The sequence below is a fragment of the Lithobates pipiens genome, unplaced genomic scaffold, assembly GCF_037356315.1.
Source record: "Lithobates pipiens isolate NorthernLeopardFrog02 unplaced genomic scaffold, aLitPip1_a1.2 Scaffold_35, whole genome shotgun sequence".
NCBI lineage: Eukaryota > Metazoa > Chordata > Amphibia > Anura > Ranidae > Lithobates > Lithobates pipiens.
Window position 1 is genome coordinate 25,472,018 of NW_027507811.1, and position 22,783 is coordinate 25,494,800.

The 22,783-nt window shown below is 49.7% G+C and overlaps 2 protein-coding genes across 5 annotated transcripts in view; both read left to right on the forward strand.

Annotated features, from left to right (window-relative positions):
• LOC143956176 (uncharacterized) overlaps positions 1–22,783 on the forward strand; it is a 176,834-nt gene that overhangs the window by 133,005 nt on the left and 21,046 nt on the right. The window lies entirely within an intron of this gene.
• Positions 698–21,112, forward strand: LOC143956211 (uncharacterized). 3 transcript variants are annotated; one of them, XM_077466380.1, is made up of 6 exons: positions 10,437–10,580; positions 10,695–10,883; positions 10,970–11,093; positions 11,210–11,304; positions 17,680–17,806; positions 19,535–21,112. In XM_077466380.1, exons 1-6 carry the CDS (start codon positions 10,467–10,469, stop codon positions 21,040–21,042), a joined length of 2,157 nt encoding a protein of 718 aa, XP_077322506.1. In that variant the 5' UTR covers positions 10,437–10,466; the 3' UTR covers positions 21,043–21,112. The 3 variants fall into 3 exon arrangements, with proteins under 3 accessions (XP_077322508.1, XP_077322506.1, XP_077322507.1); XM_077466381.1 differs by having other exon boundaries at positions 10,698–10,883; XM_077466382.1 differs by lacking the exons at positions 10,437–10,580; positions 10,695–10,883 and adding an exon at positions 698–1,628.

Below are 22,783 nucleotides of genomic sequence, written 5' to 3' on the forward strand. Positions count from 1 at the left end.
ACTCACTCAGAGGCAGGAGAGAGAAGGGGGGGGGGGGACTTCAGTCACAGACAGGGATGGATGGTGAGCTCACTCACCCCTTGGCAGTCATCACCTCTCATCCAGATGTATCTGAGGCTACTGGAATTCAAATTCCCAGCCCCAACTTTCCTTTTCTGAGGCACAGCACTGGGGATTGGAGTGTGGGCAGACACAAAGGGGTAGGGGCAAGAGGAAGAGGAGCAGATCGAGCCCTCTCTCCTCTCCCGTCTCTGTGTGCAGGGGGGGGGGGATTGTTAGTGCTGGCTTTGCGCAATGTGAAAAAGTGTAACAGGCACTCTCAGCTTACCCGACTGCAGCCCGCAACCCTGCATGTGAAGCCATAGTCTGGTCTAAATATTGTGTCTTATCTCTATTAATAAAACACAGACCTGACCTGAGAGGTGAGTAGGATTCTGGGAGGTCACATGACATCACTCTATTAACTAAGGATGAGCTCAGGTGTGTTCGCATTGCTCCACGTGCAGAACCTGCCAGGAAGTTGGCACAGCGCTGCGCTATTCACAGGTAGTGAGAAATTGTCTCTGCAGCTGCACATCAGGGCAATGTCTCACTGCCTGTGATTAGCGCAGCGCTGCGCTGACTTCCTGGCGGGTTCTGCACGTGGAACATGCAAACATGCCTGAGCTCATCCTTACTATTAACCACATGCCGACTGGGCCATAGCAAAAGATGGCTTATTCTGGGTGGACGTCCATGGGACATCCTCACAGAATCGCGCTCCCGCGTGCCCCATGGGGTGTGCACATGGGAACTTCTGTGACCCGGCGCATCCCAGTAAACGGCCGCTAATAGCGGCCGTTTACCACGTGATTGCTCCATCAAATGGCGGAGCAATCCCTTGTAAACAAACCGGCATCATGTCATGACGCCGGTTCCTCCCTCCCCTCTCTGTACCGATCGGTACAGTGCGAGAGGAGAGGGGAGAGATCGTTTGCAACGCTGTGGGCACTACAGATCCAGCCCACAGTGCTGCTCAGTGCCCATTTTGTGGCAGTACTATGCAAAACTATGTAATGCTCTGCCAATACTCTGCAATAAATTTTAACAGAAGCAATGTTTGTTTTGTTTTTTTTAAAACAAATTTTCAGTATTTTTTGATTCATAGCGCAAAAAATAAAAAAACTAGCGTTGATTAAATACCACCAAAAGAAAGCTGTATTTGTGTGAAAAAAAGGACATACATTTCATAAGGGTGCAGTGTTGCATGACTGAGAAATTGTCAAAGTGTGAGAGCACCGAAAGCTGAAAATTGGTCTGGATAGGAAGGGGGTTTAAGTGCCCAGTGGTCAAGTGGTTATTAAAACACAGACCTGACCAAAGAGGGGAGGAGGATTCTGGGAGGGTCAGCCATCACTTTTATCACTATAAATACAAACCTGACTGTACAGTAATAATTGTTACTATCTCTTTGTACACAGGATTATGAAGTAGTGAGGAAAACATTTGGTGGTGAATTAATACCCATCATCTGTCCACTTGGGCCTTTCCCTTTCCCATTACCTTCATCTCCTTTGGCAACTTCTGAGAGCAATGACAAGAAGATCCTTGAGGTCATCCAGAAGATGATTGATCTTCTGACAGGAGAGGTGAGCGGTGCCGGGAATTCTGGGACATTATCCAGTAACAGACAAGGGATGTGTCTGGATGGTGACTGTATCATTGTGTGTGTCAGGTTCCTATAAGGTGTCAGGATGTCACTGTCTATTTCTCCATGGAGGAGTGGGAGTATTTAGAAGTAGTGATGGACGAACTTCCGACGGGACGTTTCGCGAACGCGAAACGCGAACGGGCACAAACGTTCGCGAAAACGACCGTTCGCCGCGGGCTCCATTGACTTCAATGGGAGGCGAATTTCGCAAACCTTTAGGTCGAATTTGCGGCCACGGGGTAATTATTAGGGGGTAGCACGTAGTCCCACCACCTGGACAATAGCATAATACATGTATGAGGTGAATTTGGGATCGATAACTACAAGCATTTTTTTTTTATTTGGGAAATTGTTCTGACAATTCAGGACTATGGAGCTAATGAAGGCAATGGAGGAGAGGGAAGGTCAGGGACCAGGGTAGGCAAACAAGAGGGTGCAGGAGATACAGAGCACTGACAGCAGCACCGTAATACAGAGCACTGACATCAGCACCGTGACATACAGCGCTGACAGCAGCTCCGTGACATACAGCGCTGACAGCAGCTCCGTGACATACAGCGCTGACAGCAGCTCCGTGACATACAGCGCTGACAGCAGCTCCGTGACATACAGCGCTGACAGCAGCTCCGTGACATACAGCGCTGACAGCAGCACCGTGACATACAGCGCTGACAGCAGCTCCGTGACATACAGCGCTGACAGCAGCTCCGTGACATACAGCGCTGACAGCAGCTCCGTGACATACAGCACTGACAGCAGCTCCGTGACATACAGCGCTGACAGCAGCTCCGTGACATACAGCGCTGACAGCAGCACCGTGACATACAGCGCTGACAGCAGCTCCGTGACATACAGCGCTGACAGCAGCTCCGTGACATACAGCGCTGACAGCAGCTCCGTGACATACAGCACTGACAGCAGCTCCGTGACATACAGCGCTGACAGCAGCTCCGTGACATACAGCGCTGACAGCAGCACCGTGACATACAGCGCTGACAGCAGCTCCGTGACATACAGCGCTGACAGCAGCTCCGTGACATACAGCGCTGACAGCAGCTCCGTGACATACAGCGCTGACAGCAGCTCCGTGACATACAGCGCTGACAGCAGCTCCGTGACATACAGCGCTGACAGCAGCTCCGTGACATACAGCGCTGACAGCAGCTCCGTGACATACAGCGCTGACAGCAGCACCGTAAGCAGCCCCAGGAGGAAGTCAGCACAGCACAGGGATGGTGTGATCCCCTCATAATAAGAACCCCCAGGAGGAAGTCAGCACAGCACAGGGATGGTGGGAGCCCCTCATAATAAGAACACCCAGGAGGAAGTCAGCACAGCACAGGGATGGTGGGAACCCCTCATAATAAGCAGCCCCAGTAGAAATATGACACCGCTCAACCTCTTCAAAGAGGAGGGTAGGGGCATATAGTACGGTGTGCTTTTTTGGGTCAGGGAAGTGAGCCAAATGAATTAAGAAGGTCTGTGTGCTTGATTCCAAAAATTGTTTATAGACATATACATGGTCTACTGATCACATGTGTTGAATTCCTCCGAGATCCATGCCTCATTCATTTTTAGAAATGTGAGGTAGTTAACACTGTGGTGAGCTAGGCGAGTACGCTTATCGGTCACAATCCCCCCTGCTGCGCTGAACGTCCTTTCGGACAGGACACTGGATGAGGGGCAAGCCAACAGTTCGATTGCAAATTGGGCAAGCTCTGGCCAGAGGTCAAGCCTGCCCACCCAGTAGTCTAGGGGTTCATCACTCCTCAGAGCGTCCACATCGGCCGTTAACCCAATGTAGTCGGACACCTGACGGTCTAGGCGTTCCCTGATGCTGGATCCGGATGACACCTGTCGATGGGTCGGCTGAAAGAATGACCTCATATCCGAAGTCACCAACACATCTTCAAACCGGCCTCTTCTTGCAGGCGCTGTTGGATTGGTACCCGCAAATCCTTCTCTGGGAGTGGGAATTGCTCCTCTGCCAGCGCACGCAAAAGCAGAATGCAGCATTTCTCGAAGCAAGGCCTGGAAGTGCTGCATTCTGACAGCCCTCTGCGACGGCGGTAACATTTCCGCCATTTTGTGTTTGTACCGGGGGTCTAAGTACGTTGCCACCCAGTACTGGTCCTTGACCCTCATGCTTTTTATACGGGGGTCCCTATTAAAACACTGGAGCATGAAGGCCCCCATTTGCACTAAAGTGGAAGCGGTGTGGTGGCCTGGCTCCTGCTCATCATCCAGGATAATGTCGTCCTCTTCATTCTCCTCTCCCCATCCTCGCACAACAGGGATCCCAGAAAGGTTTAAAGCATGCTCTTCTTGCTCCTGCTCATCCGCCCCGGCACCATCCTCCTCTGACTCCTCATCAGACTCCTGTTGTTGACTTGTCTCAGATAGAGTAGCCCCCCCTGGGAATTCATCCAGCATTGCGACTTCCTCATCTTCCCGCTCCTGCTCCTCCACAGCCTGATCAATGACACGACGCAATGCACGCTCCAGAAAGAAGGCATAAGGTACCATGTCACTGATGGCGCCATGGCTGCGACTGACCAGTTTGGTGATCTCCTCAAATGGCCGCAGAAGTCTGCATGTGTCGCGCATGAGCAGCCACTGGCGCGGTGAAAAAAAACCCAGCTCCCCAGAACCGTTTCTTTCGCAGAGTTCATACAGGTAGACGTTAACTGCACGTTTCTGCTGGAGCAGCCTATCAAGCATATAGAAGGTTGAGTTCCATCGCGTCGGGCAATCGCAAATAAGACGTCTGACCGGCAGATGGTGTCGCCGCTGAATGTCAGCAAGGCGAGCCATGGCCGTGTAAGATCTTCTGAAATGGGCCGAGATTTTCCTTGCCTGCCGCAAGATGTCCTGGACCCCAGGGTATTTGACAAGGAATCGCTGCACGACCAAGTTTAAGACGTGTGCCATGCACGGCACGTGCGTGATTTTGCCCTGTTTCAATGCGCTAAGCAGATTGGCACCGTTGTCACACACCACTTTACCAACTGTCAAATTGAGCGGTGTTAGCCACTCATCTGCCTGTGAACGCAAAGCTGAAAGGAGTGCCGGGCCAGTGTGGCTCTTTGCTTCCAGGCACAACAGACGCAGCACGGCATGGCAACGTCTCACCTGGCATGTGGAATAGGTTCTGGGGAGCTTGGGCGGTGCAGTGGAAGAGACGCTAGCAGCGGAAAAGGAGGAGGCAGCTGAGGAGGAGAGGGAGGAGGATGGAGTAGGAGGAGGAGAAGAAGAGTCAGGCCTGCATGCAATCCGTGGCGGTAAAACCAAATCTACACGGGTGCCACGGGTTACATGCTTGACGGCCGTCAGAAGGTTCACCCAGTGGGCAGTAAAACTGATATACCTTCCCTGCCCGTGTTTGCTAGACCACGTGTCTGTGGTCAGATGTATCTTGGCACCGACACTGTGTGCCAGAGATACATTCACTTGCCGCTGAACATGGCCATATAGCTCTGGGATGCCCTTCTCTGAGAAATACTTCCTTCCTGGGACCTTCCATTGTGGTGTTCCAATGGCCACAAATTTGCGAAAGGCCTCCGAGTCCACCAGTTTATATGGCAGTAGTTGGCGGGCTATGAGTTCTGACAAGCCAGCCGCCAACCGTTGGGCAAGAGGGTTATCCGGCGTCATCATTTTTTTACGCTCAAACATTAGGCCCACGGAAGCCTGCCTTTTTGCAGAAAAATGTGAGCTTGGCGTGATGGAAGGTGGAGTGGAGGACAATTGTGAGGAGAGAGGAGAAGGAGAAGTAGAAGACGAGGCTGGACGGTGAGAGCCTGCAGTGTGGCTTTGTGTGTTCCGTTGCTCCCACTGGGCTCGGTGATGGCTGCTCATGTGCCTTCTTAAGGCGGTCGTCCCTAGGTGAGTATTGGGCTTACCGCGACTAACGCGTTGACTGCAAAGATTGCAGATGGCAACGCTATTGTCAGCAGCGGACACGTTAAAAAAAGCCCACACTGCGGAGCCATGTGCCGGTGTCCTGGGAGCGCCAGATGTGACCGTACATGGTCGATGACTCGCTCCTGATACATTTGCAGTCTGCTTTGTCCCTGCTGTGCAATGTAAGTCATTGCTGCTTCTCCTCCCTATCTGCTGGTCCATATCTCCCTCTGAACTCCCCTCCTCTTCCTCTCTTGTGGGCACCCACGTGACATCACTAGACACGTCATCATCAACGTCACCTTCCCCACCGCTATAAGTAGAGATCTCGGAGTAGGCAGCAACACCGGGGACCAACCTCCTCCTTGGGCTGATCTGGGTACTGGCGTCAGACTGCTGAGTAGCGCTTGTTGCTACCTCCTCTTCCTGATCCAATACCAAGAGTGGCTGCGCATCAGAAATGTCCTCTTGATATGGATCGGAAAATAATTCCAGTGACTCAAGCGGAAGGTATGTGGTGGTGGTGGTGGTGGTCGTGTTGTTGGTGGTAGTGTCTTTGGGGGTGCACATAGCAGAGAGTGAAGAAGAGGGTGCAGATCGAGAGGATGAGGAGGGTGCAGAAGAGTAAGGCTGAGCGAGCCACTCAACCAAGTCTGGTGCATCCTTTAAAGTAATTGAACGCACCTTCTGCAACTTCCCACTTTGGCTCAAGCCTGTTGCTCCTGCCCTACCCCTACCACCCCTGCGGAAGGGCCTGCCTCTTCCTCTGCATGTCATTTTTTAAATGACCCTGTGACAAAACTCTTAGTCCCTATACCGCTGAAGGACTGCTGCAGTATAGGTGAGCGGTCAGCAGTGGTGCACGTCAACCCTATCTATTGTGGACCTATAGCGGTCCTTACAGAACAGCAGACTGTACCGCACTCAAGCCTATGTACCGTAGCACCCTATACCAAGTTACCAGTCCTTATAAGAACTTTTGTGGACCAAGCAGGTTGTGTATTAGTGTTTAGCAGACTGTACGTCAGTCCCTATACCGCTGAAGGACTGCTGCAGTATAGGGCAGCGGTCAGCAGTGGTGCACGTCAACCCTATCTATTGTGGACCGATAGCGGTCCTTACAGAACAGCAGACTGTACCGCACTCAAGCCTATGTACCGTAGCACCCTATACCAAGTTACCAGTCCTTATAAGAACTTTTGTGGAACAAGCAGGTTGTGTGTTAGTGATTAGCAGACTGTACGTCAGTCCCTATACCAATGAAGGACTGCTGCAGTATAGGGCAGCGGTCAGCAGTAGTGCACGGCAACCCTATGTATTGTGGACCGATAGCGGTCCTTACAGAACAGCAGACTGTAACGCACTCAGGCCTATGTACCGTAGCACCCTATACCAAGTTACCAGTCCTTATAAGAACTTTTGTGGACCAAGCAGGTTGTGTGTTAGTGATTAGCAGACTGTACGTCAGTCCCTATACCAATGAAGGACTGCTGCAGTATAGGGCAGCGGTCAGCAGTAGTGCACGGCAACCCTATGTATTGTGGACCGATAGCGGTCCTTACAGAACAGCAGACTGTAACGCACTCAGGCCTATGTACCGTAGCACCCTATACCAAGTTACCAGTCCTTATAAGAACTTTTGTGGACCAAGCAGGTTGTGTGTTAGTGATTAGCAGACTGTACGTCAGTCCCTATACCAATGAAGGACTGCTGCAGTATAGGGCAGCGGTCAGCAGTAGTGCACGGCAACCCTATGTATTGTGGACCGATAGCGGTCCTTACAGAACAGCAGACTGTAACGCACTCAGGCCTATGTACCGTAGCACCCTATACCAAGTTACCAGTCCTTATAAGAACTTTTGTGGACCAAGCAGGTTGTGTGTTAGTGATTAGCAGACTGTACGTCAGTCCCTATACCAATGAAGGACTGCTGCAGTATAGGGCAGCGGTCAGCAGTAGTGCACGGCAACCCTATGTATTGTGGACCGATAGCGGTCCTTACAGAACAGCAGACTGTACTGCACTCAGGCCTATGTACCGTAGCACCCTATACCAAGTTACCAGTCCTTATAAAAACTTTTGTGGACCAAGCAGGTTGTGTGTTAGTGTTTAGCAGACTGTGCGTCAGTCCCTATACCGCTGAAGGACTGCTGCAGTATAGGGCAGCGGTCAGCAGTAGTGCACGGCAACCCTATGTATTGTGGACCGATAGCGGTCCTTACAGAACAGCAGACTGTAACGCACTCAGGCCTATGTACCGTAGCACCCTATACCAAGTTACCAGTCCTTATAAGAACTTTTGTGGACCAAGCAGGTTGTGTGTTAGTGATTAGCAGACTGTGCGTCAGTCCCTATACCGCTGAAGGACTGCTGCAGTATAGGGCAGCGGTCAGCAGTAGTGCACGTCAACCCTATGTATTGTGGACCGATAGCGGTCCTTACAGAACAGCAGACTGTACTGCACTCAGGCCTATGTACCGTAGCACCCTATACCAAGTTACCAGTCCTTATAAAAACTTTTGTGGACCAAGCAGGTTGTGTGTTAGTGATTAGCAGACTGTACGTCAGTCCCTATACCAATGAAGGACTGCTGCAGTATAGGGCAGCGGTCAGCAGTAGTGCACGGCAACCCTATGTATTGTGGACCGATAGCGGTCCTTACAGAACAGCAGACTGTACTGCACTCAGGCCTATGTACCGTAGCACCCTATACCAAGTTACCAGTCCTTATAAGAACTTTTGTGGACCAAGCAGGTTGTGTGTTAGTGATTAGCAGACTGTACGTCAGTCCCTATACCAATGAAGGACTGCTGCAGTATAGGGCAGCGGTCAGCAGTAGTGCACGTCAACCCTATGTATTGTGGACCGATAGCGGTCCTTACAGAACAGCAGACTGTACTGCACTCAGGCCTATGTACCGTAGCACCCTATACCAAGTTACCAGTCCTTATAAGAACTTTTGTGGACCAAGCAGGTTGTGTGTTAGTGATTAGCAGACTGTACGTCAGTCCCTATACCAATGAAGGACTGCTGCAGTATAGGGCAGCGGTCAGCAGTAGTGCACGTCAACCCTATGTATTGTGGACCGATAGCGGTCCTTACAGAACAGCAGACTGTACTGCACTCAGGCCTATGTACCGTAGCACCCTATACCAAGTTACCAGTCCTTATAAGAACTTTTGTGGACCAAGCAGGTTGTGTGTTAGTGTTTAGCAGACTGTGCGTCAGTCCCTATACCGCTGAAGGACTGCTGCAGTATAGGGCAGCGGTCAGCAGTAGTGCACGGCAACCCTATGTATTGTGGACCGATAGCGGTCCTTACAGAACAGCAGACTGTACTGCACTCAGGCCTATGTACCGTAGCACCCTATACCAAGTTACCAGTCCTTATAAGAACTTTTGTGGACCAAGCAGGTTGTGTGTTAGTGTTTAGCAGACTGTGCGTCAGTCCCTATACCGCTGAAGGACTGCTGCAGTATAGGGCAGCGGTCAGCAGTAGTGCACGGCAACCCTATGTATTGTGGACCGATAGCGGTCCTTACAGAACAGCAGACTGTACTGCACTCAGGCCTATGTACCGTAGCACCCTATACCAAGTTACCAGTCCTTATAAGAACTTTTGTGGACCAAGCAGGTTGTGTGTTAGTGTTTAGCAGACTGTGCGTCAGTCCCTATACCGCTGAAGGACTGCTGCAGTATAGGGCAGCGGTCAGCAGTAGTGCACGTCAACCCTATGTATTGTGGACCGATAGCGGTCCTTACAGAACAGCAGACTGTAACGCACTCAGGCCTATGTACCGTAGCACCCTATACCAAGTTACCAGTCCTTATAAGAACTTTTGTGGACCAAGCAGGTTGTGTATTAGTGTTTAGCAGACTGTGCGTCAGTCCCTATACCGCTGAAGGACTGCTGCAGTATAGGGCAGCGGTCAGCAGTAGTGCACGGCAACCCTATCTATTGTGGACCGATAGCGGTCCTTACAGAACAGCAGACTGTACCGCACCCAAGCCTATGTACCGTAGCACCCTAGACAGACCAAGTTACCAGTCCTTATAAGAACTTTTGTGGAACAAGTGAGTTGTGAATGATTAGCAGACTGCAGCAGAAGGGCAGCAGTCAAGTATAATATTCTTTCTATATTTGGAAGAAAGAATATTATACGTGTACAAGCCTATTACCGTACCACTGATACCAGTCCTGAAAAGAACCTTTGTGGAACTAATAGTAACAGCAAGTCTTTAAAATTATCCTCACTGCCTGACACACTGCTTCCTGCCTGTCCCTATACAAATTGGCAAAAAAGAGTAGGCTGGAACGATTAGCTGGAACAGCTCTTTTGTGGACCTGATAGTAACAGCTAATGATGATGATGATGATGATGATGAAGAAAGACTAATCTGGCTGAGCTGTCCCTAAAATAGCAGCATACAGCGCTCTGTCCCTTTATCTAAACTGACAAAAGAAACTCAGGCTGCTGACCTAACACCTATACCAGTCCTGAAAAGAACTTTTGTGTACCAAATAGCTAGCGTTTTCTCTGTCCCTACTCCACACAGGATCCTTTCCCTACAGTGACAGAAGAAAGAATGTAAAATGGCCACCGGATCGGGTGTATTTATAGGTTAGGGGGAATGTCCAAGTGTCCATGAGCTGTCATGTCTCAATTGGTTGTCCTGTAACACATGATAAACGTGTCACGAAAGGTTAAAGTTCTTGTATACATTAAACACGTAAGTCCGCCGGGGCGAACGACGGAAAAAGGCGTTCGAACCCGCGGACGGCGAAAGTCGGAAATTCGCCGCGAAACGACCGCCGGGCGAACCGTTCGGCCATCACTATTTAGAAGGACACAAGGATCTCTACAAGGACATCATGATGGAGAATCCGAGGACCTTCAGTCATGGACACATTATAAAAAAGCCATATCCCTTGAGTGAGGTTATGTTGAACCACACGCTAGAGGTTATCAACCTGTTGACTGGAGAGGTAAAGATGATTCTGGGAGTGCATAAACACATCGCTCATCTATGTTAATTAATCACATATGATGGGAGGGATGAGGAACTCTGACCTTTTAATAATAATTTTTGTATTGTACAGCAGTGTGCAGTAGTGAAGAGGACATCTTTTGAGCAGAACAGAAAGAAGGCAAATCACAATTTATTCTCAAGATTGTGCAAAAGCCAAAGTCCCCTTATCCTACCCCCTCCCCACTCAAATTCTAAAGATGAACATAAGCAGAAGATTCTAGAAGTCTCCAACAAGATGGGTGAGCTTCTGACAGGAGAGGTGAGCGGTGCCGGGAATTCTGGGACATTATCCAGTAACAGACAAGGGATGTGTCTGGATGGTGACTGTATCATTGTGTGTGTCAGGTTCCTATAAGGTGTCAGGATGTCACTGTCTATTTCTCCATGGAGGAGTGGGAGTATTTAGAAGGACACAAGGATCTCTACAAGGACGTCATGATGGAGGATCGGCCGCCCCTCACATCACCGGGTAAGAGGAGACTTTATTGTAAAGGAGAGAGCAGTACGGAGGCTCCACCTAGATCCCCCATCATCTGATAAACACATAGAAACAATGTATTCAGTCAGTGTGTGTGTTTCCTACAGATGGATCCAGTAATGGGAATCCACCAGAGAGATGTCAATGTTCTCTGTATCCCTGGGATTCTATACAGGAAGATCACACCATCCCTCATGATGTGGTAAATCTGGAAAACCTGCATGAGCTTCTGAGTTATGTACTGTTGGCCCTATATACTTTAATAGGAGCACCAGAAACACGCTTGAAAAACATGTGCTTACATGTGCTTTTCAGGTGCTGCATTTTAAAGGTCTACAGGGCCAGAAATGTGGGATTCTGCTCCTTTACTAATGCCTCTAAATCATGAAGCTAAATGTGATGGGCCATTCAGGAATATATCTCTGTATGAGGCCTCAAAATCAATACATTTTCACTATGTTGTTTATGGCCCAGAGCCCTCTGACCGATACGGATAAGGATGACAAACAAGGTTAACACAAACTCGCTTACTTGAACCGGACCTGAAAGTGTGCCCTGGCCTAACGTAGGGTATACCAAAATAAGGGGGCATACCCTTGATAGAGAAATGAGTAATTAAATGAAATGAAAATGAAATGGAGTGAAATGAGTACTCGCCCGAGGAGTATAATGCTTGAGAAATGCCCTGACAGGGGATGGGTGGGTGGGTATCGCGCACCGGAACCGACAAGGGAGCCAGGCGAACGGGCTGGTTATATACTCCACCGGGCTCCACCCATAATTACAGGCCACCATACTGGCCTTTCCATTTATGGCCCAGAGCCCTCTGACCGATACGGATAAGGATGACAAACAAGGTTAACACAAACTCGCTTACTTGAACCGGACCTGAAAGTGTGCCCTGGCCTAACGTAGGGTATACCAAAATAAGGGGGCAAAAACATACAGGTAGGGAATGCCTTTATTGATTCGAGTTTGTTACTGGGTGAGCTTGACAAAGGCCTGGGCCATCTCTACTTGCGGATTGGGTATGTAACGGGCGAAACAGGTGGACTTCCATCTACCCAACTTTTTGATAACGTGGACCGGGACCCCTTGGCGGGAGGCAGTTGAAGCCGCTCCGATCCGAAATGAATGTCCGGAGTAGTGAGCCGGATTGAGGTGAAGGATGCCCAGGAGTATCCTGACATGCTCCATGAACTGGGCTGCGTTCAGTGGCTTACCGTGGAATGGCAGAAGCGGGCCAGTTCCTGGTTGATCGGCCAGAAGGGTCAACAAGCGGGTGAGAATGGCGACCGGGCACCAGCGGTTGTTAGTTTTATAAAAATGTATGTCTGTACCTGGGCCAAGCTGCTGCGTCTTGGATACTGCTATATGTAGGATGAAATGGTCTCCGTGCCTGACCAGGTGGTGCTTGCATAGCGTGCGAGCTGAGGGGCTACTGGAGGTAAACTCGCCTGGCCGTAAGAAGCCGTAGAAGGCCAGGTGTATGGCTGCTTGTATAATGATACTAGTGTGGAGTCCGAAAGGTGCAGTGGCCAGAATATCAGACATGTTTCTGAAAACGTCTCCTGTGATAGGCAGGCGTTTGGGGGAGGCCGTAGGCTGGCGTTTCTGGATGCCGCGCATGACGGCCCGAATGGCGTGAAAAGTGAACAAGGAGGGTTCGGCAGGGTCCTGGAGGGACGTAAAATGTTGTACCCCGGCCAGGTATAGCCGGATCGTGTTAAAGGATAACGCCAAGTCCGAGTGGCAATGGGCAATGAAGGCCAGGACTTGCTTGACCCGGGAGGTCTCTGTGGAGTGAGATGTTAAGAAACGGTTAAAGGCCCTCCAGGCTGTTTGGTAGGCCTTGCGGGTATTGTCTGCGAGGGAGTGATTGATGAGTTGAGTTGCGGCTACTAGGTGAGGGGTTAATCCAGGGTCAGTTGAGACCAGTCCGGGATAGCTGCTGACGTTGGTCCGGCTCCGGGCACCTGATCAAAAAAGGAAACTAAGTTAAAGCGGGAGAGGGCGTCCGCTGCCCGATTACATTTACCGGGGATAAAGGCACAATGAACATTAAATTGAAACAATAACGAGAGCTGGACCAGTCGCCGCAGGAAGGACATAATCTCCAGAGACTTAGACCTGCCTTTGTTAATGATTTCCGCAGTGGCGAGATTGTCCGTTGAAAAGGTCACTGTTTGACCGGACCAACTGCGGCCCCACGTGTGGGCAGCGGCTACGATGGGGTACAACTCGAATAGGGAGGACGTCTCGGTGAAGCCCGGAATTGCCAGTATCTGAGGAGGCCAAGGGGCTGCGAGCCAGAGGTGGCCAAAAATTGCCGCAAAACCCGTGGAGGCCGCTGCGTCGGTCACGACCTGCGGTGACGAGGAGGACACGGAGGGAATGAACAGGGACACGCCATTCCAGGACGTCAGGAATTCCTCCCACATGGCAAGATCTGCTATAGCTGCGGGGTCCAGGCTGAGGACGTGCTCCGGGTCTTGTGAATGGGACAGAAGGACTAACAGGCGCGATACGAATGCGCGACCTTGAGGGATGATGCGCATAGCAAAATTAAGCATACCGAGAAGGGACTGTAGCTGCCTCTTGGTGCAAGTTCTGGTGCGGGTGAAGTCCCTCATGACCGACCTGATGCGGCTTAGTTTATCCGGGGGGAGGCTGGCCTGCATAGTGCTGGTGTTTAAGCTGACCCCGAGGAAGGTGATTGCCTGCGCAGGGCCCTCCACCTTGTGCTCAGCAATAGGGACGTTAAGGTTATTGAAGACCACCCTTAGTTTATCCAGATCCCCTGGAAGGGAGCCAGGTGACTCGACCAGCAGGAAGTCATCCAAATAGTGTATGACTCCCTGGCACTGGGCTACGTGCAGCAAGATCCATGCGAGAGCCTGCGCAAACGAGTCGAAGAGCCAGGGGCTACTCTTGGACCCGAAGGTTAGCTTAGTGGCAAAATAGTAGAGCTCCCTCCATTTGATGCCATGCCAGCACCAGAGAGATGGATGGATAGGAAGGAGCTTGAAGGCGTCCGAGATGTCGGCCTTGGAGAGCCATGTTCCTGTGCCTGACTTGAGAATGGCCTGGATGGCCGTATCTACGGATGCGTATTTAAGGGAGAACTCCTCAGAGGGGATAAGGGAATTAAGACTGGGGACAGAGGAAGAATAAGGCGCTGACAAATCGTAGACCAACCTAAGTTTATTGGAGAATTTGCCCTTGACAAGCCCAATAGGGCTGACTCGCCAGGTGTTAAATGGGGGCTTCGTGAAAGGGCCTATGATGAAATCCCGGTCTAGCTCTGCCCGTAATAGCTGGTCGATGGCTTGTACGTCCGTGGCTGCTGACCGCAGGTTCTGGCACTCGTGTGTAAGGTGAGGGAGAGAGATAAGTCCTGTATGAAAGCCCTGAGTAAAGCCCTGAACTAGGTAGGTGGCAAGTGAGGGGGTGGGATGATTGGCGAGGTAGACACTGAGCCACGACACGTTGACCCGGCTTAGTCAAGATTTTCTAGCCTGCTTGACCTCGCACATGAGCCTGGGATGAGCTCTATGACATCGTGAGCATACATGAAGCAGCCTGCACTGGCTGAAATTACACGACCCGCTGTTGAAGTTGTTACAGATGGCTGCGCCTCCCAAGGTCTTGACCGGGCGCCCCAGTTTATCCGTCTTCGGCAAGCGTACCGGCGCCGGTAGGGCCTGGGCAGTACCTGAGGTCGATGGACCGTCTACGGGCGGGGTTGCCACTGAGCTGGCACACCAAGTTGCGGTGTGAGTAGCCGACTGGCAAATGGCACAAAGGGGAGACCGCAGCCCTGCGAAGTGTCGGCAGAACAACTCGGTGTCCAAGACACTCCAATCCGTAGGTATCTGAAATTGGGAGAGCCTGGCGGCCGCCTTAGCGGGGAAGGAGCGGTGATAGTCATAAAATGAAAAACCGCCGTATTTATACCCCAGGTCAACTACCACGTGGAGGTAACGATCCAGTTCCTCCCTCCTGCCGGGGGAGGCCGAGCAGATGACATCCCTCAGCATGCCGAAGGCCAAGGTGAACTCGGTGACCGAAAGCTTCCTGTCCAGCCTGGGGTCTTTGGCTTTGAGGACCACCGACACGTCCCCCCAAGTGTAAGCTTTGTTTTCTGCCAGCTCATGAATGGATATCAGGAGTGAAGCCAGATTGACGTCCTTGCCCTCTAGGATGTCCTTCCTGATGTTGGCTGATATTAAATGAGAAGGGTACACTACTGGTGTACACCCGGGGGTACCTGCGCTGGTGTTCTCCACTGCTTGTGAAGCTGGTATAGGAGGAGAAACGACTGGGCGGGTCTCGAGGAGAGCCACCCGACTCTGAACCTCTGACATTGAGGTCGTCAGGGATGACACCAGCGTGTGAAGCTGCGTGATGGAAGCAGCGATAGAGCCCAGGGAGGCCTGCTGGGCACTATCCTCAACCGCGGCTGGGGGAGGAAAGAGGAGCCCGAAAAGCTCGGCCTTTCTGACTGTAGCTGGGAAGGGTACACCCCTACGCCTCAACTCGGCTGTCAGCCTGGGAATGGTCCATGTTCAGAAGGACCTTTGGCTGCCGCTCTCTGAGACGAGAGACGGAGACAACGGAGCCGTGTAGTCCTCGCTGCCAGCCTGGGACATGGTGGCAAAATCCAGGCTTGGTGAGTCTATTAATCCTTGGGTCTGGGTTTTTCTCCTATACGGAACCTAAGAGGGTGACATGGATTACAAGACTCGTAGGAGACTCCTGAGCAAACACATTTTTTTTTTTTTTTTTTTAAAGAGAAGGATACTACCGCTTGTGAGCGTCTCCCTCCCAGAAGATTCTCTTACCTAAGGAGGCACCGTCCGACCCGGTGCAGGTTGGACCTACTGAAAACTCGACTGATCTGAGGAGATGAAGGTAAGTTTGTATGAGACTCCTATACCTGCAGAGAGATGTCTAGCTAAATCGTGGAGGTAAGACTGGAAAATGTGATGAAAGACATAACTGAAACGAGCTACATAAATGAAACGAGCAGACAACCGAATTTAGAATAACGTGCATATGGCGACAGAGACGTGACTTGGTTGCGTCGCAGATGAAAAATTTCCTTTTCCTTCCCTTTCCCCATTTTTTTTGTTTCCAATGCAAATTGCACATAGAACGTGGGGCTCAAGCGGAGGTGGACCTCGCCACGTGGAGCTCAGGCAGGGGGGGGGGGGGGCCTGCCACGTGGAGCTCAGGCGGGGGGTGAACCCCGCCACGTGGAGCTCAGGCAGGGGGGGGGGGGGGGGCCTGCCACGTGGAGCTCAGGCGGAGGTGGAGCCCGCCACGTGGAGCTCAGGCAGGGGGGGGGGGCCTGCCACGTGGAGCTCAGGCGGGGGGTGAACCCCGCCACGTGGAGCTCAGGCAGGGGGGGGGGGCCTGCCGCGTGGAGCTCAGGCGGAGCCCGCCACGTGGAGCTCAGGCAGGGGGGGGGGGCGTGCCACGTGGAGCTCAGGCGGGGGGTGACCCCGTCACGTGGAGCTCAGGCAGGGGGGGGGGGGACCCCGCCACGTGGAGCTCAGGCGGGGGGTGAACCCCGCCACGTGGAGCTCAGGCAGGGGGGGGGAGGGGACCCCGCCGCGTGGAGCTCAGGCAGGGGGGGGGGGGACCCTGCCACGTGGAGCTCAGGCAAGGGGGGGGTACTGAAATGAGGCGTGCAGCTGGGCGCACCAGAACGAATCGATGCATAAGGAATGCGATGGGATTCGGATTGGAGCGTAATAAGTGACAGAAATGATAACATGGTTAGAAATGGCAGAAATGAAATGATCCGACATAACCGACTGACATGATTGAAATGACTGAAATGATTGACATGAAAAGAAATGACATGACGGACATAGTACAAACGGTATGAAATGATTTTTTTTTTTTTTTTTGGTTTGAACAACCTGAGATTGACATTGCCCGGACTGCTCAATTCAGCGTGACAAGCAGACAGCTGCGATTTCGAAACGGTTCGATCGGTTCGAACACAATGAAATGAGTCGTTCGGTTTAGCAATGACGTGCTACGAAACGAAGTGCCTGTTGGCACGAACGACATGTACCGAAAAGGTGACAACGACTTCTTCGAAGGAAGGGGTAGTGACATGAGGTATCGAATACAAGTGTCGCAGTTAAGACGTTCGTGTAATTTAGAGTGAGTGGTTCGTGAGTTCAGGAATCTAGTTTACGTGACTTAATAACACATGAAACGAAAAGGGTGCCGAAGCCCTACCTGCGACAGCCGGCCCAGACGTGTTGTACGACAACGGAAAATTTCGATTAGAGTATAGCGACTCAGACGGCAACCAGACGGACGCTGACGAACGACAAGGCTTTGTCGACACGAGGCGGACGAAAACGTAGGAACTCACGAACCCGGCTCACTGTAAAGTCACGTGGATAGTCGGCCCTTGATTTCTGACGTATCAGATATCGCGCACCGGAACCGACAAGGGAGCCAGGCGAACGGGCTGGTTATATACTCCACCGGGCTCCACCCATAATTACAGGCCACCATACTGGCCTTTCCATTTATCTTTCTGTTGCTTTAGGATGAAGAAATTATCGACATTAAAGAGGAAGAAGAGGCATATGTGAGGGGTCATCATCTGTCTGCTGGAGAGGATGAAATCATCCTGACAGTTAAAGGGAAGGAATCTTCTCTCGATATCCACACAGGTGAGCCATTAACACTGAATGCAACTCACACTTGGCCATTTATTTACAGTATACTTTTTGTTGATACGGATATACAAATATATTTTTGGCAAGTGGCTGATAACATTTCCAAAACTTTGCACTCTGGGCAAATAATGGTGCATATAGTCAGTTGCAGTAGAAGTTTTTGGTATGTTGCCTTTCTATAGTGAGGTTTTCTGTGTTTGTGAGTATCTACCATACAATCGACACAGAGTCAGCTGTCTTGCAGTAGAAAACTATTAATGGTTTTATCAACTTAGTGATCAGTATGCTTCATGTTCTCTAAGCCCTTGTACACACGGTCGGATATTCCGATGGACAATGTCCGATAGGACCGTGTTGTCGGATAATCCGACCGCGTGTGGGCTCCATCGGACTGTTTCCGTCGGAATATCCGACGGACCAAGTTTTCCAGCTGGGCTATAAAACTTTCCGACAACGTGATCCGATCGGACTTTGTCCGATTGTGTGTAGAGAATTCCAATCGGACAAAGTACCATGCATGCTCAGATCAAATTCCTAGACCAAAGCTATTGGCTACTAGCCTGAACGTAGTCCCGTCGTAATGAAATAACGTCATCACGTTCTGAACGATCGGATTTTCAGACAACTTTGTCTGACCGTGTGTATGCAACAGTTTCGGACAAAATCCATAGGACAAAATCCAACGGATTTAGTTGTCAGAATGTCCGACCGTGTGTACAAGGGCTAAGAGTGCAGGAGATACTGTACACCATATGAAAGGTCCATCTCCATTCATCAATATAATGTCATGTTCCCAACAAATGAGGAGGAGATACTGTACACCATATGAAAGGTCCATCTCCATTCCTCAATATAACATTGTGTTCCCAACAAATGAGGAGGAGATACTGTACATCATATAAAAGGTCCATCTCCATTCCTCACTATAACGTCATGTTCCCAACAAATGAGGTGGAGATACTGTACACCATGTCAAAGGTCCATCTCAATTCCTCAATATATTCCTTAATATAACATTGTGTTCCCAACAAATGAGGTGGAGATACTGTACACCATATGAAAGGTCCATCTCCATTCCTCAATATAACATCATGTTCCCAACAAATGAGGAGGAGATACTGTACACCATATGAAAGGTCCATCTCCATTCCTCAATATAACGTCATGTTCCCAACAAATGAGGAGGAGATACTATACACCATGTGAAAGGTCCATCTCCATCCATCCATATAACGTCATGTTCCCAACAAATGAGGTGGAGATACTGTACACCATGTCAAAGGTCCATCTCAATTCCTCAATATATTCCTTAATATAACATTGCGTTTCCAACAAATGAGGAGAAGATACTGTACATCATATAAAAGGTCCATCTCCATTCCTCAATATAACGTCATGTTCCCAACAAATGAGGAGGAGATACTGTACACCTTACAGTATGAAAGGTCCATCTCCATTCCTCAACGTAATGTCATGTTCTCAACAAATGAGAGGCAGGTAGATCCACTTGTCACCAATACAAATGTTATTAGTGTACACACACCAATGCTGTGTGCCATGATTGGTTTTGTCGCATTGTACTATTTATATCAGTGTGACGATTGCTCCCTTTTCCTTGTCCAAGTTCTATAAAAGTGTTGACGACTAGACCGATCTACATGACCCATGACTGTTAGACATGGAAAAATAATAGATTTTGATTTAATTTATTATTTTCCACAGATGGCCGTATTTTGAATTTCTCAGAGGAACATCTAATATTCCCTCCAGACCATAAAGTCCAAAATGATAACATTGCACAGTTTTCTCCAGGAGTAGCCCCTATAACTCCAAGCATGTATCACATACATTACTGTGCAGACAGATCAATGGATCCCTCAAATCTCAAGGAATCTCCTGAAAGATCACACAGTGCTACCCCAAATATCCATCTAAGTGCAGTTAGATTACAACATCCTTCTAATCTTGATAATGACTCTTCCAATAATCCAGATACAGGTACAGCTGGAGAGAAGAATGCATTTCCTTGTACTAAATGTTGTTTTAGTGAGAAGTCCAATCTTCTTGTACATCAGAGGTCGCACACCCACCAGGGTCCATTTCTATATTCAGAAGGTGAAAAGACTTCTACTCACGAATCAGCACAGGTCATACCTGAACCACATCAGGACAGAGGGTGGCCCTACTCATGTTCGGAGTGCGGGAAATCCTTGAAAACAAAATGTGAACTTCGTGTTCACCAGAGAATCCACACCGGCGAGGAGATCTTCTCCTGCAGCGAGTGCGAGAAATTATTCACGGCAGAGTCGCAACTCAAAAAACACCAGAAATATCACACCAGGGAGAAGCCCTTCTCGTGTCCCCAGTGCAAAAAATCATTTATGGAAAAATCGCAGTTTGTGGCGCACCAGAGATCCCACAGCGGAGAGAAGCCCTTTATCTGCAACGAGTGCGGAAAACCGTTTGCAACCAAGTCCTACCTCGTTAGACATCAAAAAGTTCACACTGGAGAAAAGCCTTTTTCATGTTCGGAGTGCCCGTTGTCCTTCACAACAATATCAGGTCTTGTTAAACACCAGAGGATCCACACCGGTGAGAAGCCCTTTTCATGTCCTCAGTGCGGGAAATGTTTCTCACAGAAAGGACACCTCATTACCCATTTGAAAAGGCACACCGGCGAAATGCCCTTTTCATGCTCAGAGTGCGGGAAGTGTTTCACTTCAAGTGGACACCTTCTTACGCACCAGAGAACCCACACAGGCGAACGTCCTTTCTCATGCCAAGACTGTGGGAGAAGCTTCACTCAGGAAGTGAACCTCCTTAGACATCAGAGAAGTCACAAAGGCGAGCGTCCTTTTTCCTGTCCAGAGTGCGGGAAATGTTTCATCGACAAAGCATACTTGCTCATACACCAGCGAATCCACACGGGGGAACGTCCTTTTGCATGCTCAGAATGTAAGAAGTGTTTCACACGGAAGGGACGCCTGCTTAAACACCAGAGAAGTCACACAGGTGAACGCCCTTATTCGTGTTCAATGTGTGGGAAAAGGTTCACAGAGAAAGTACACCTTATTACACACCAGAGGACCCACACAGGTGAACGTCCTTTTTCCTGTCTGGAGTGCGGGAAATGTTTTGCCGATAAAAGAAACCTTCTTAGACACCAAAGACTACATGTGGTCAAGCATCCTTTTCATGATGAGATTGCGGGAAGTGTTAGAAATGGATAAAATATCCTTTTGCACAGTAGAAAAGTCAATCAAGAGAGCAGTTTTTTTTTTATATATATATATATATTTCTCTGGTGTGAAGTAAATCATTTTAAAGAGAAATGTAGATATATTCTGTGGTGGCTTTTATAAGCTGAATTGTTATGGCCATGCACAATTTTGTAACTAAAGTGAACAGTTTTTAAAGGGTTAGTCCATCCTTTTGAAAAGTCATAAGTAGGGTTGCACTGATACCAATACCGAGCATTTGCATGAGTACTTGTACCCTTCCAAATGCTCTGATGCATAATCCGATACCTGGACAGCCTCAGAGATGATCGGTGGGGGGCAGTTATAAGCACCCTTCTCCCCGTATAGATTTTCTGACAGCCGCTTCTTCTCCTCTCCCTCCCGCAGCTCTCAAGGAGATCAGTTCTTGTAACTGCCCCCCCCCCCCCACCGCAGCACCGACTGTCCCCTGTGTCCTCCAGGTCCCCCTCTGTGCTCCCTGTGTCCCATGTGGCCTCCTCCGGGTAATGATCTGTATTGTCCTCCGGGTCCCCCTCTGTGTCCTCCCTGGCTCTCCGGCTCCTCCTCCGGTCCCCCCACTGTCCCAGATCTGTCAGGATGGAGAGCGGAGGAAGGAGCCAATAAATCTGTCATTTACCAGCTCCTTCCTTTTCTGAATGAACAGAGTCAGTGATCACTGACTGTCCATTCATAACTCAGTATCGTAAACTCTGTTTACGATGTTTCAGTTTTATAAATGGAGAGGACCCGTTGTCTCCTGTCCATTCATTTTCAGTGCAGCTGAGGATGCTGAGAAAGGGACTGGGGAATCTGTGTCCTTAGTCCCTTTCCTTGTCTCAAAAGGGAGATGTCAGGGGTCTATTTAAACCCCTGATATCTCACCAAAGGCCCCCCCCCCCCCAAAAGGGCTAATAAAAATAATATTAATAAAATAAAAATGTAATAAATATTTAAAAGTTAAATTGTAAAAAAAAAATCAAGAAAAAAAACACTGACGCCATCCACTCTCCCTCCCCCAAAAAAGAAAGCATTGTAAAAAAATAAAAATAAATAACAAAAAAAATTAAAAACTACTGGCACTGCTGCATATTAGTGCCACTGTCATGTCATAAACAAAAAAATATCAGTAATCGGTATCAAATACTTGAAAAAAGTACCGCCACACAACACCAGACCAAGAAGCATGTGGAGATCACTGGAGTAGTGGTGTCTACTTCAGTGTTTTCCATCTTGAAGGGGCATCAACTGGGCATTGAGCATTGTTACATTGGTACAAGCTGGCACATATACACTATATCACTGAAAGTATTGGGACGCCTGCCTTTACACGCACATAAACTTTAATGGCACCCCGGTCTTAGTCCGTAGGGTTCAATATTGAGTTGGTCCACCTTTTGCAGCTATAACAGATTCACCTCTTTGGGGAAGGCTGTCCACAAGGTTTAGGAGTGTGTCTATGCGAATGTTTGACCATTCTCCCAGAAGCACATTTGTGAGGTCAGTGAACTGATGTTGGACGAGAAGGTCTGGTTCGCAGTCTCCGCTCTAATTCATCCCAAAGGTGTTCTACCGGGTTGAGGTCAGGACTCTGTGCAGGCCAGTCAAGTTCCTCCACCCCAAACTCGCTCATCCATGTCTTTATGTCTGCAGAGCTCAGTGAAGAGAGCTCTAAGAGTTGATTGGAGGGAAGGTACATAACCCCTTCACACAGCTAACAGGAGCAGAACTGAGG

Coding starts and splice junctions, on each gene's coding strand:
- LOC143956211 (XM_077466380.1), top strand. CDS start 10,467: ATGATGGAGAATCCGAGGACCTTCAGTCATGGACACATTATAAAAAAG. Junction 11,094..11,209: donor GCCGCCCCTCACATCACCGG/GTAAGAGGAGAC, acceptor TGTTTCCTACAG/ATGGATCCAGTAATGGGAAT. Junction 17,807..19,534: donor TTCTCTCGATATCCACACAG/GTGAGCCATTAA, acceptor TATTTTCCACAG/ATGGCCGTATTTTGAATTTC.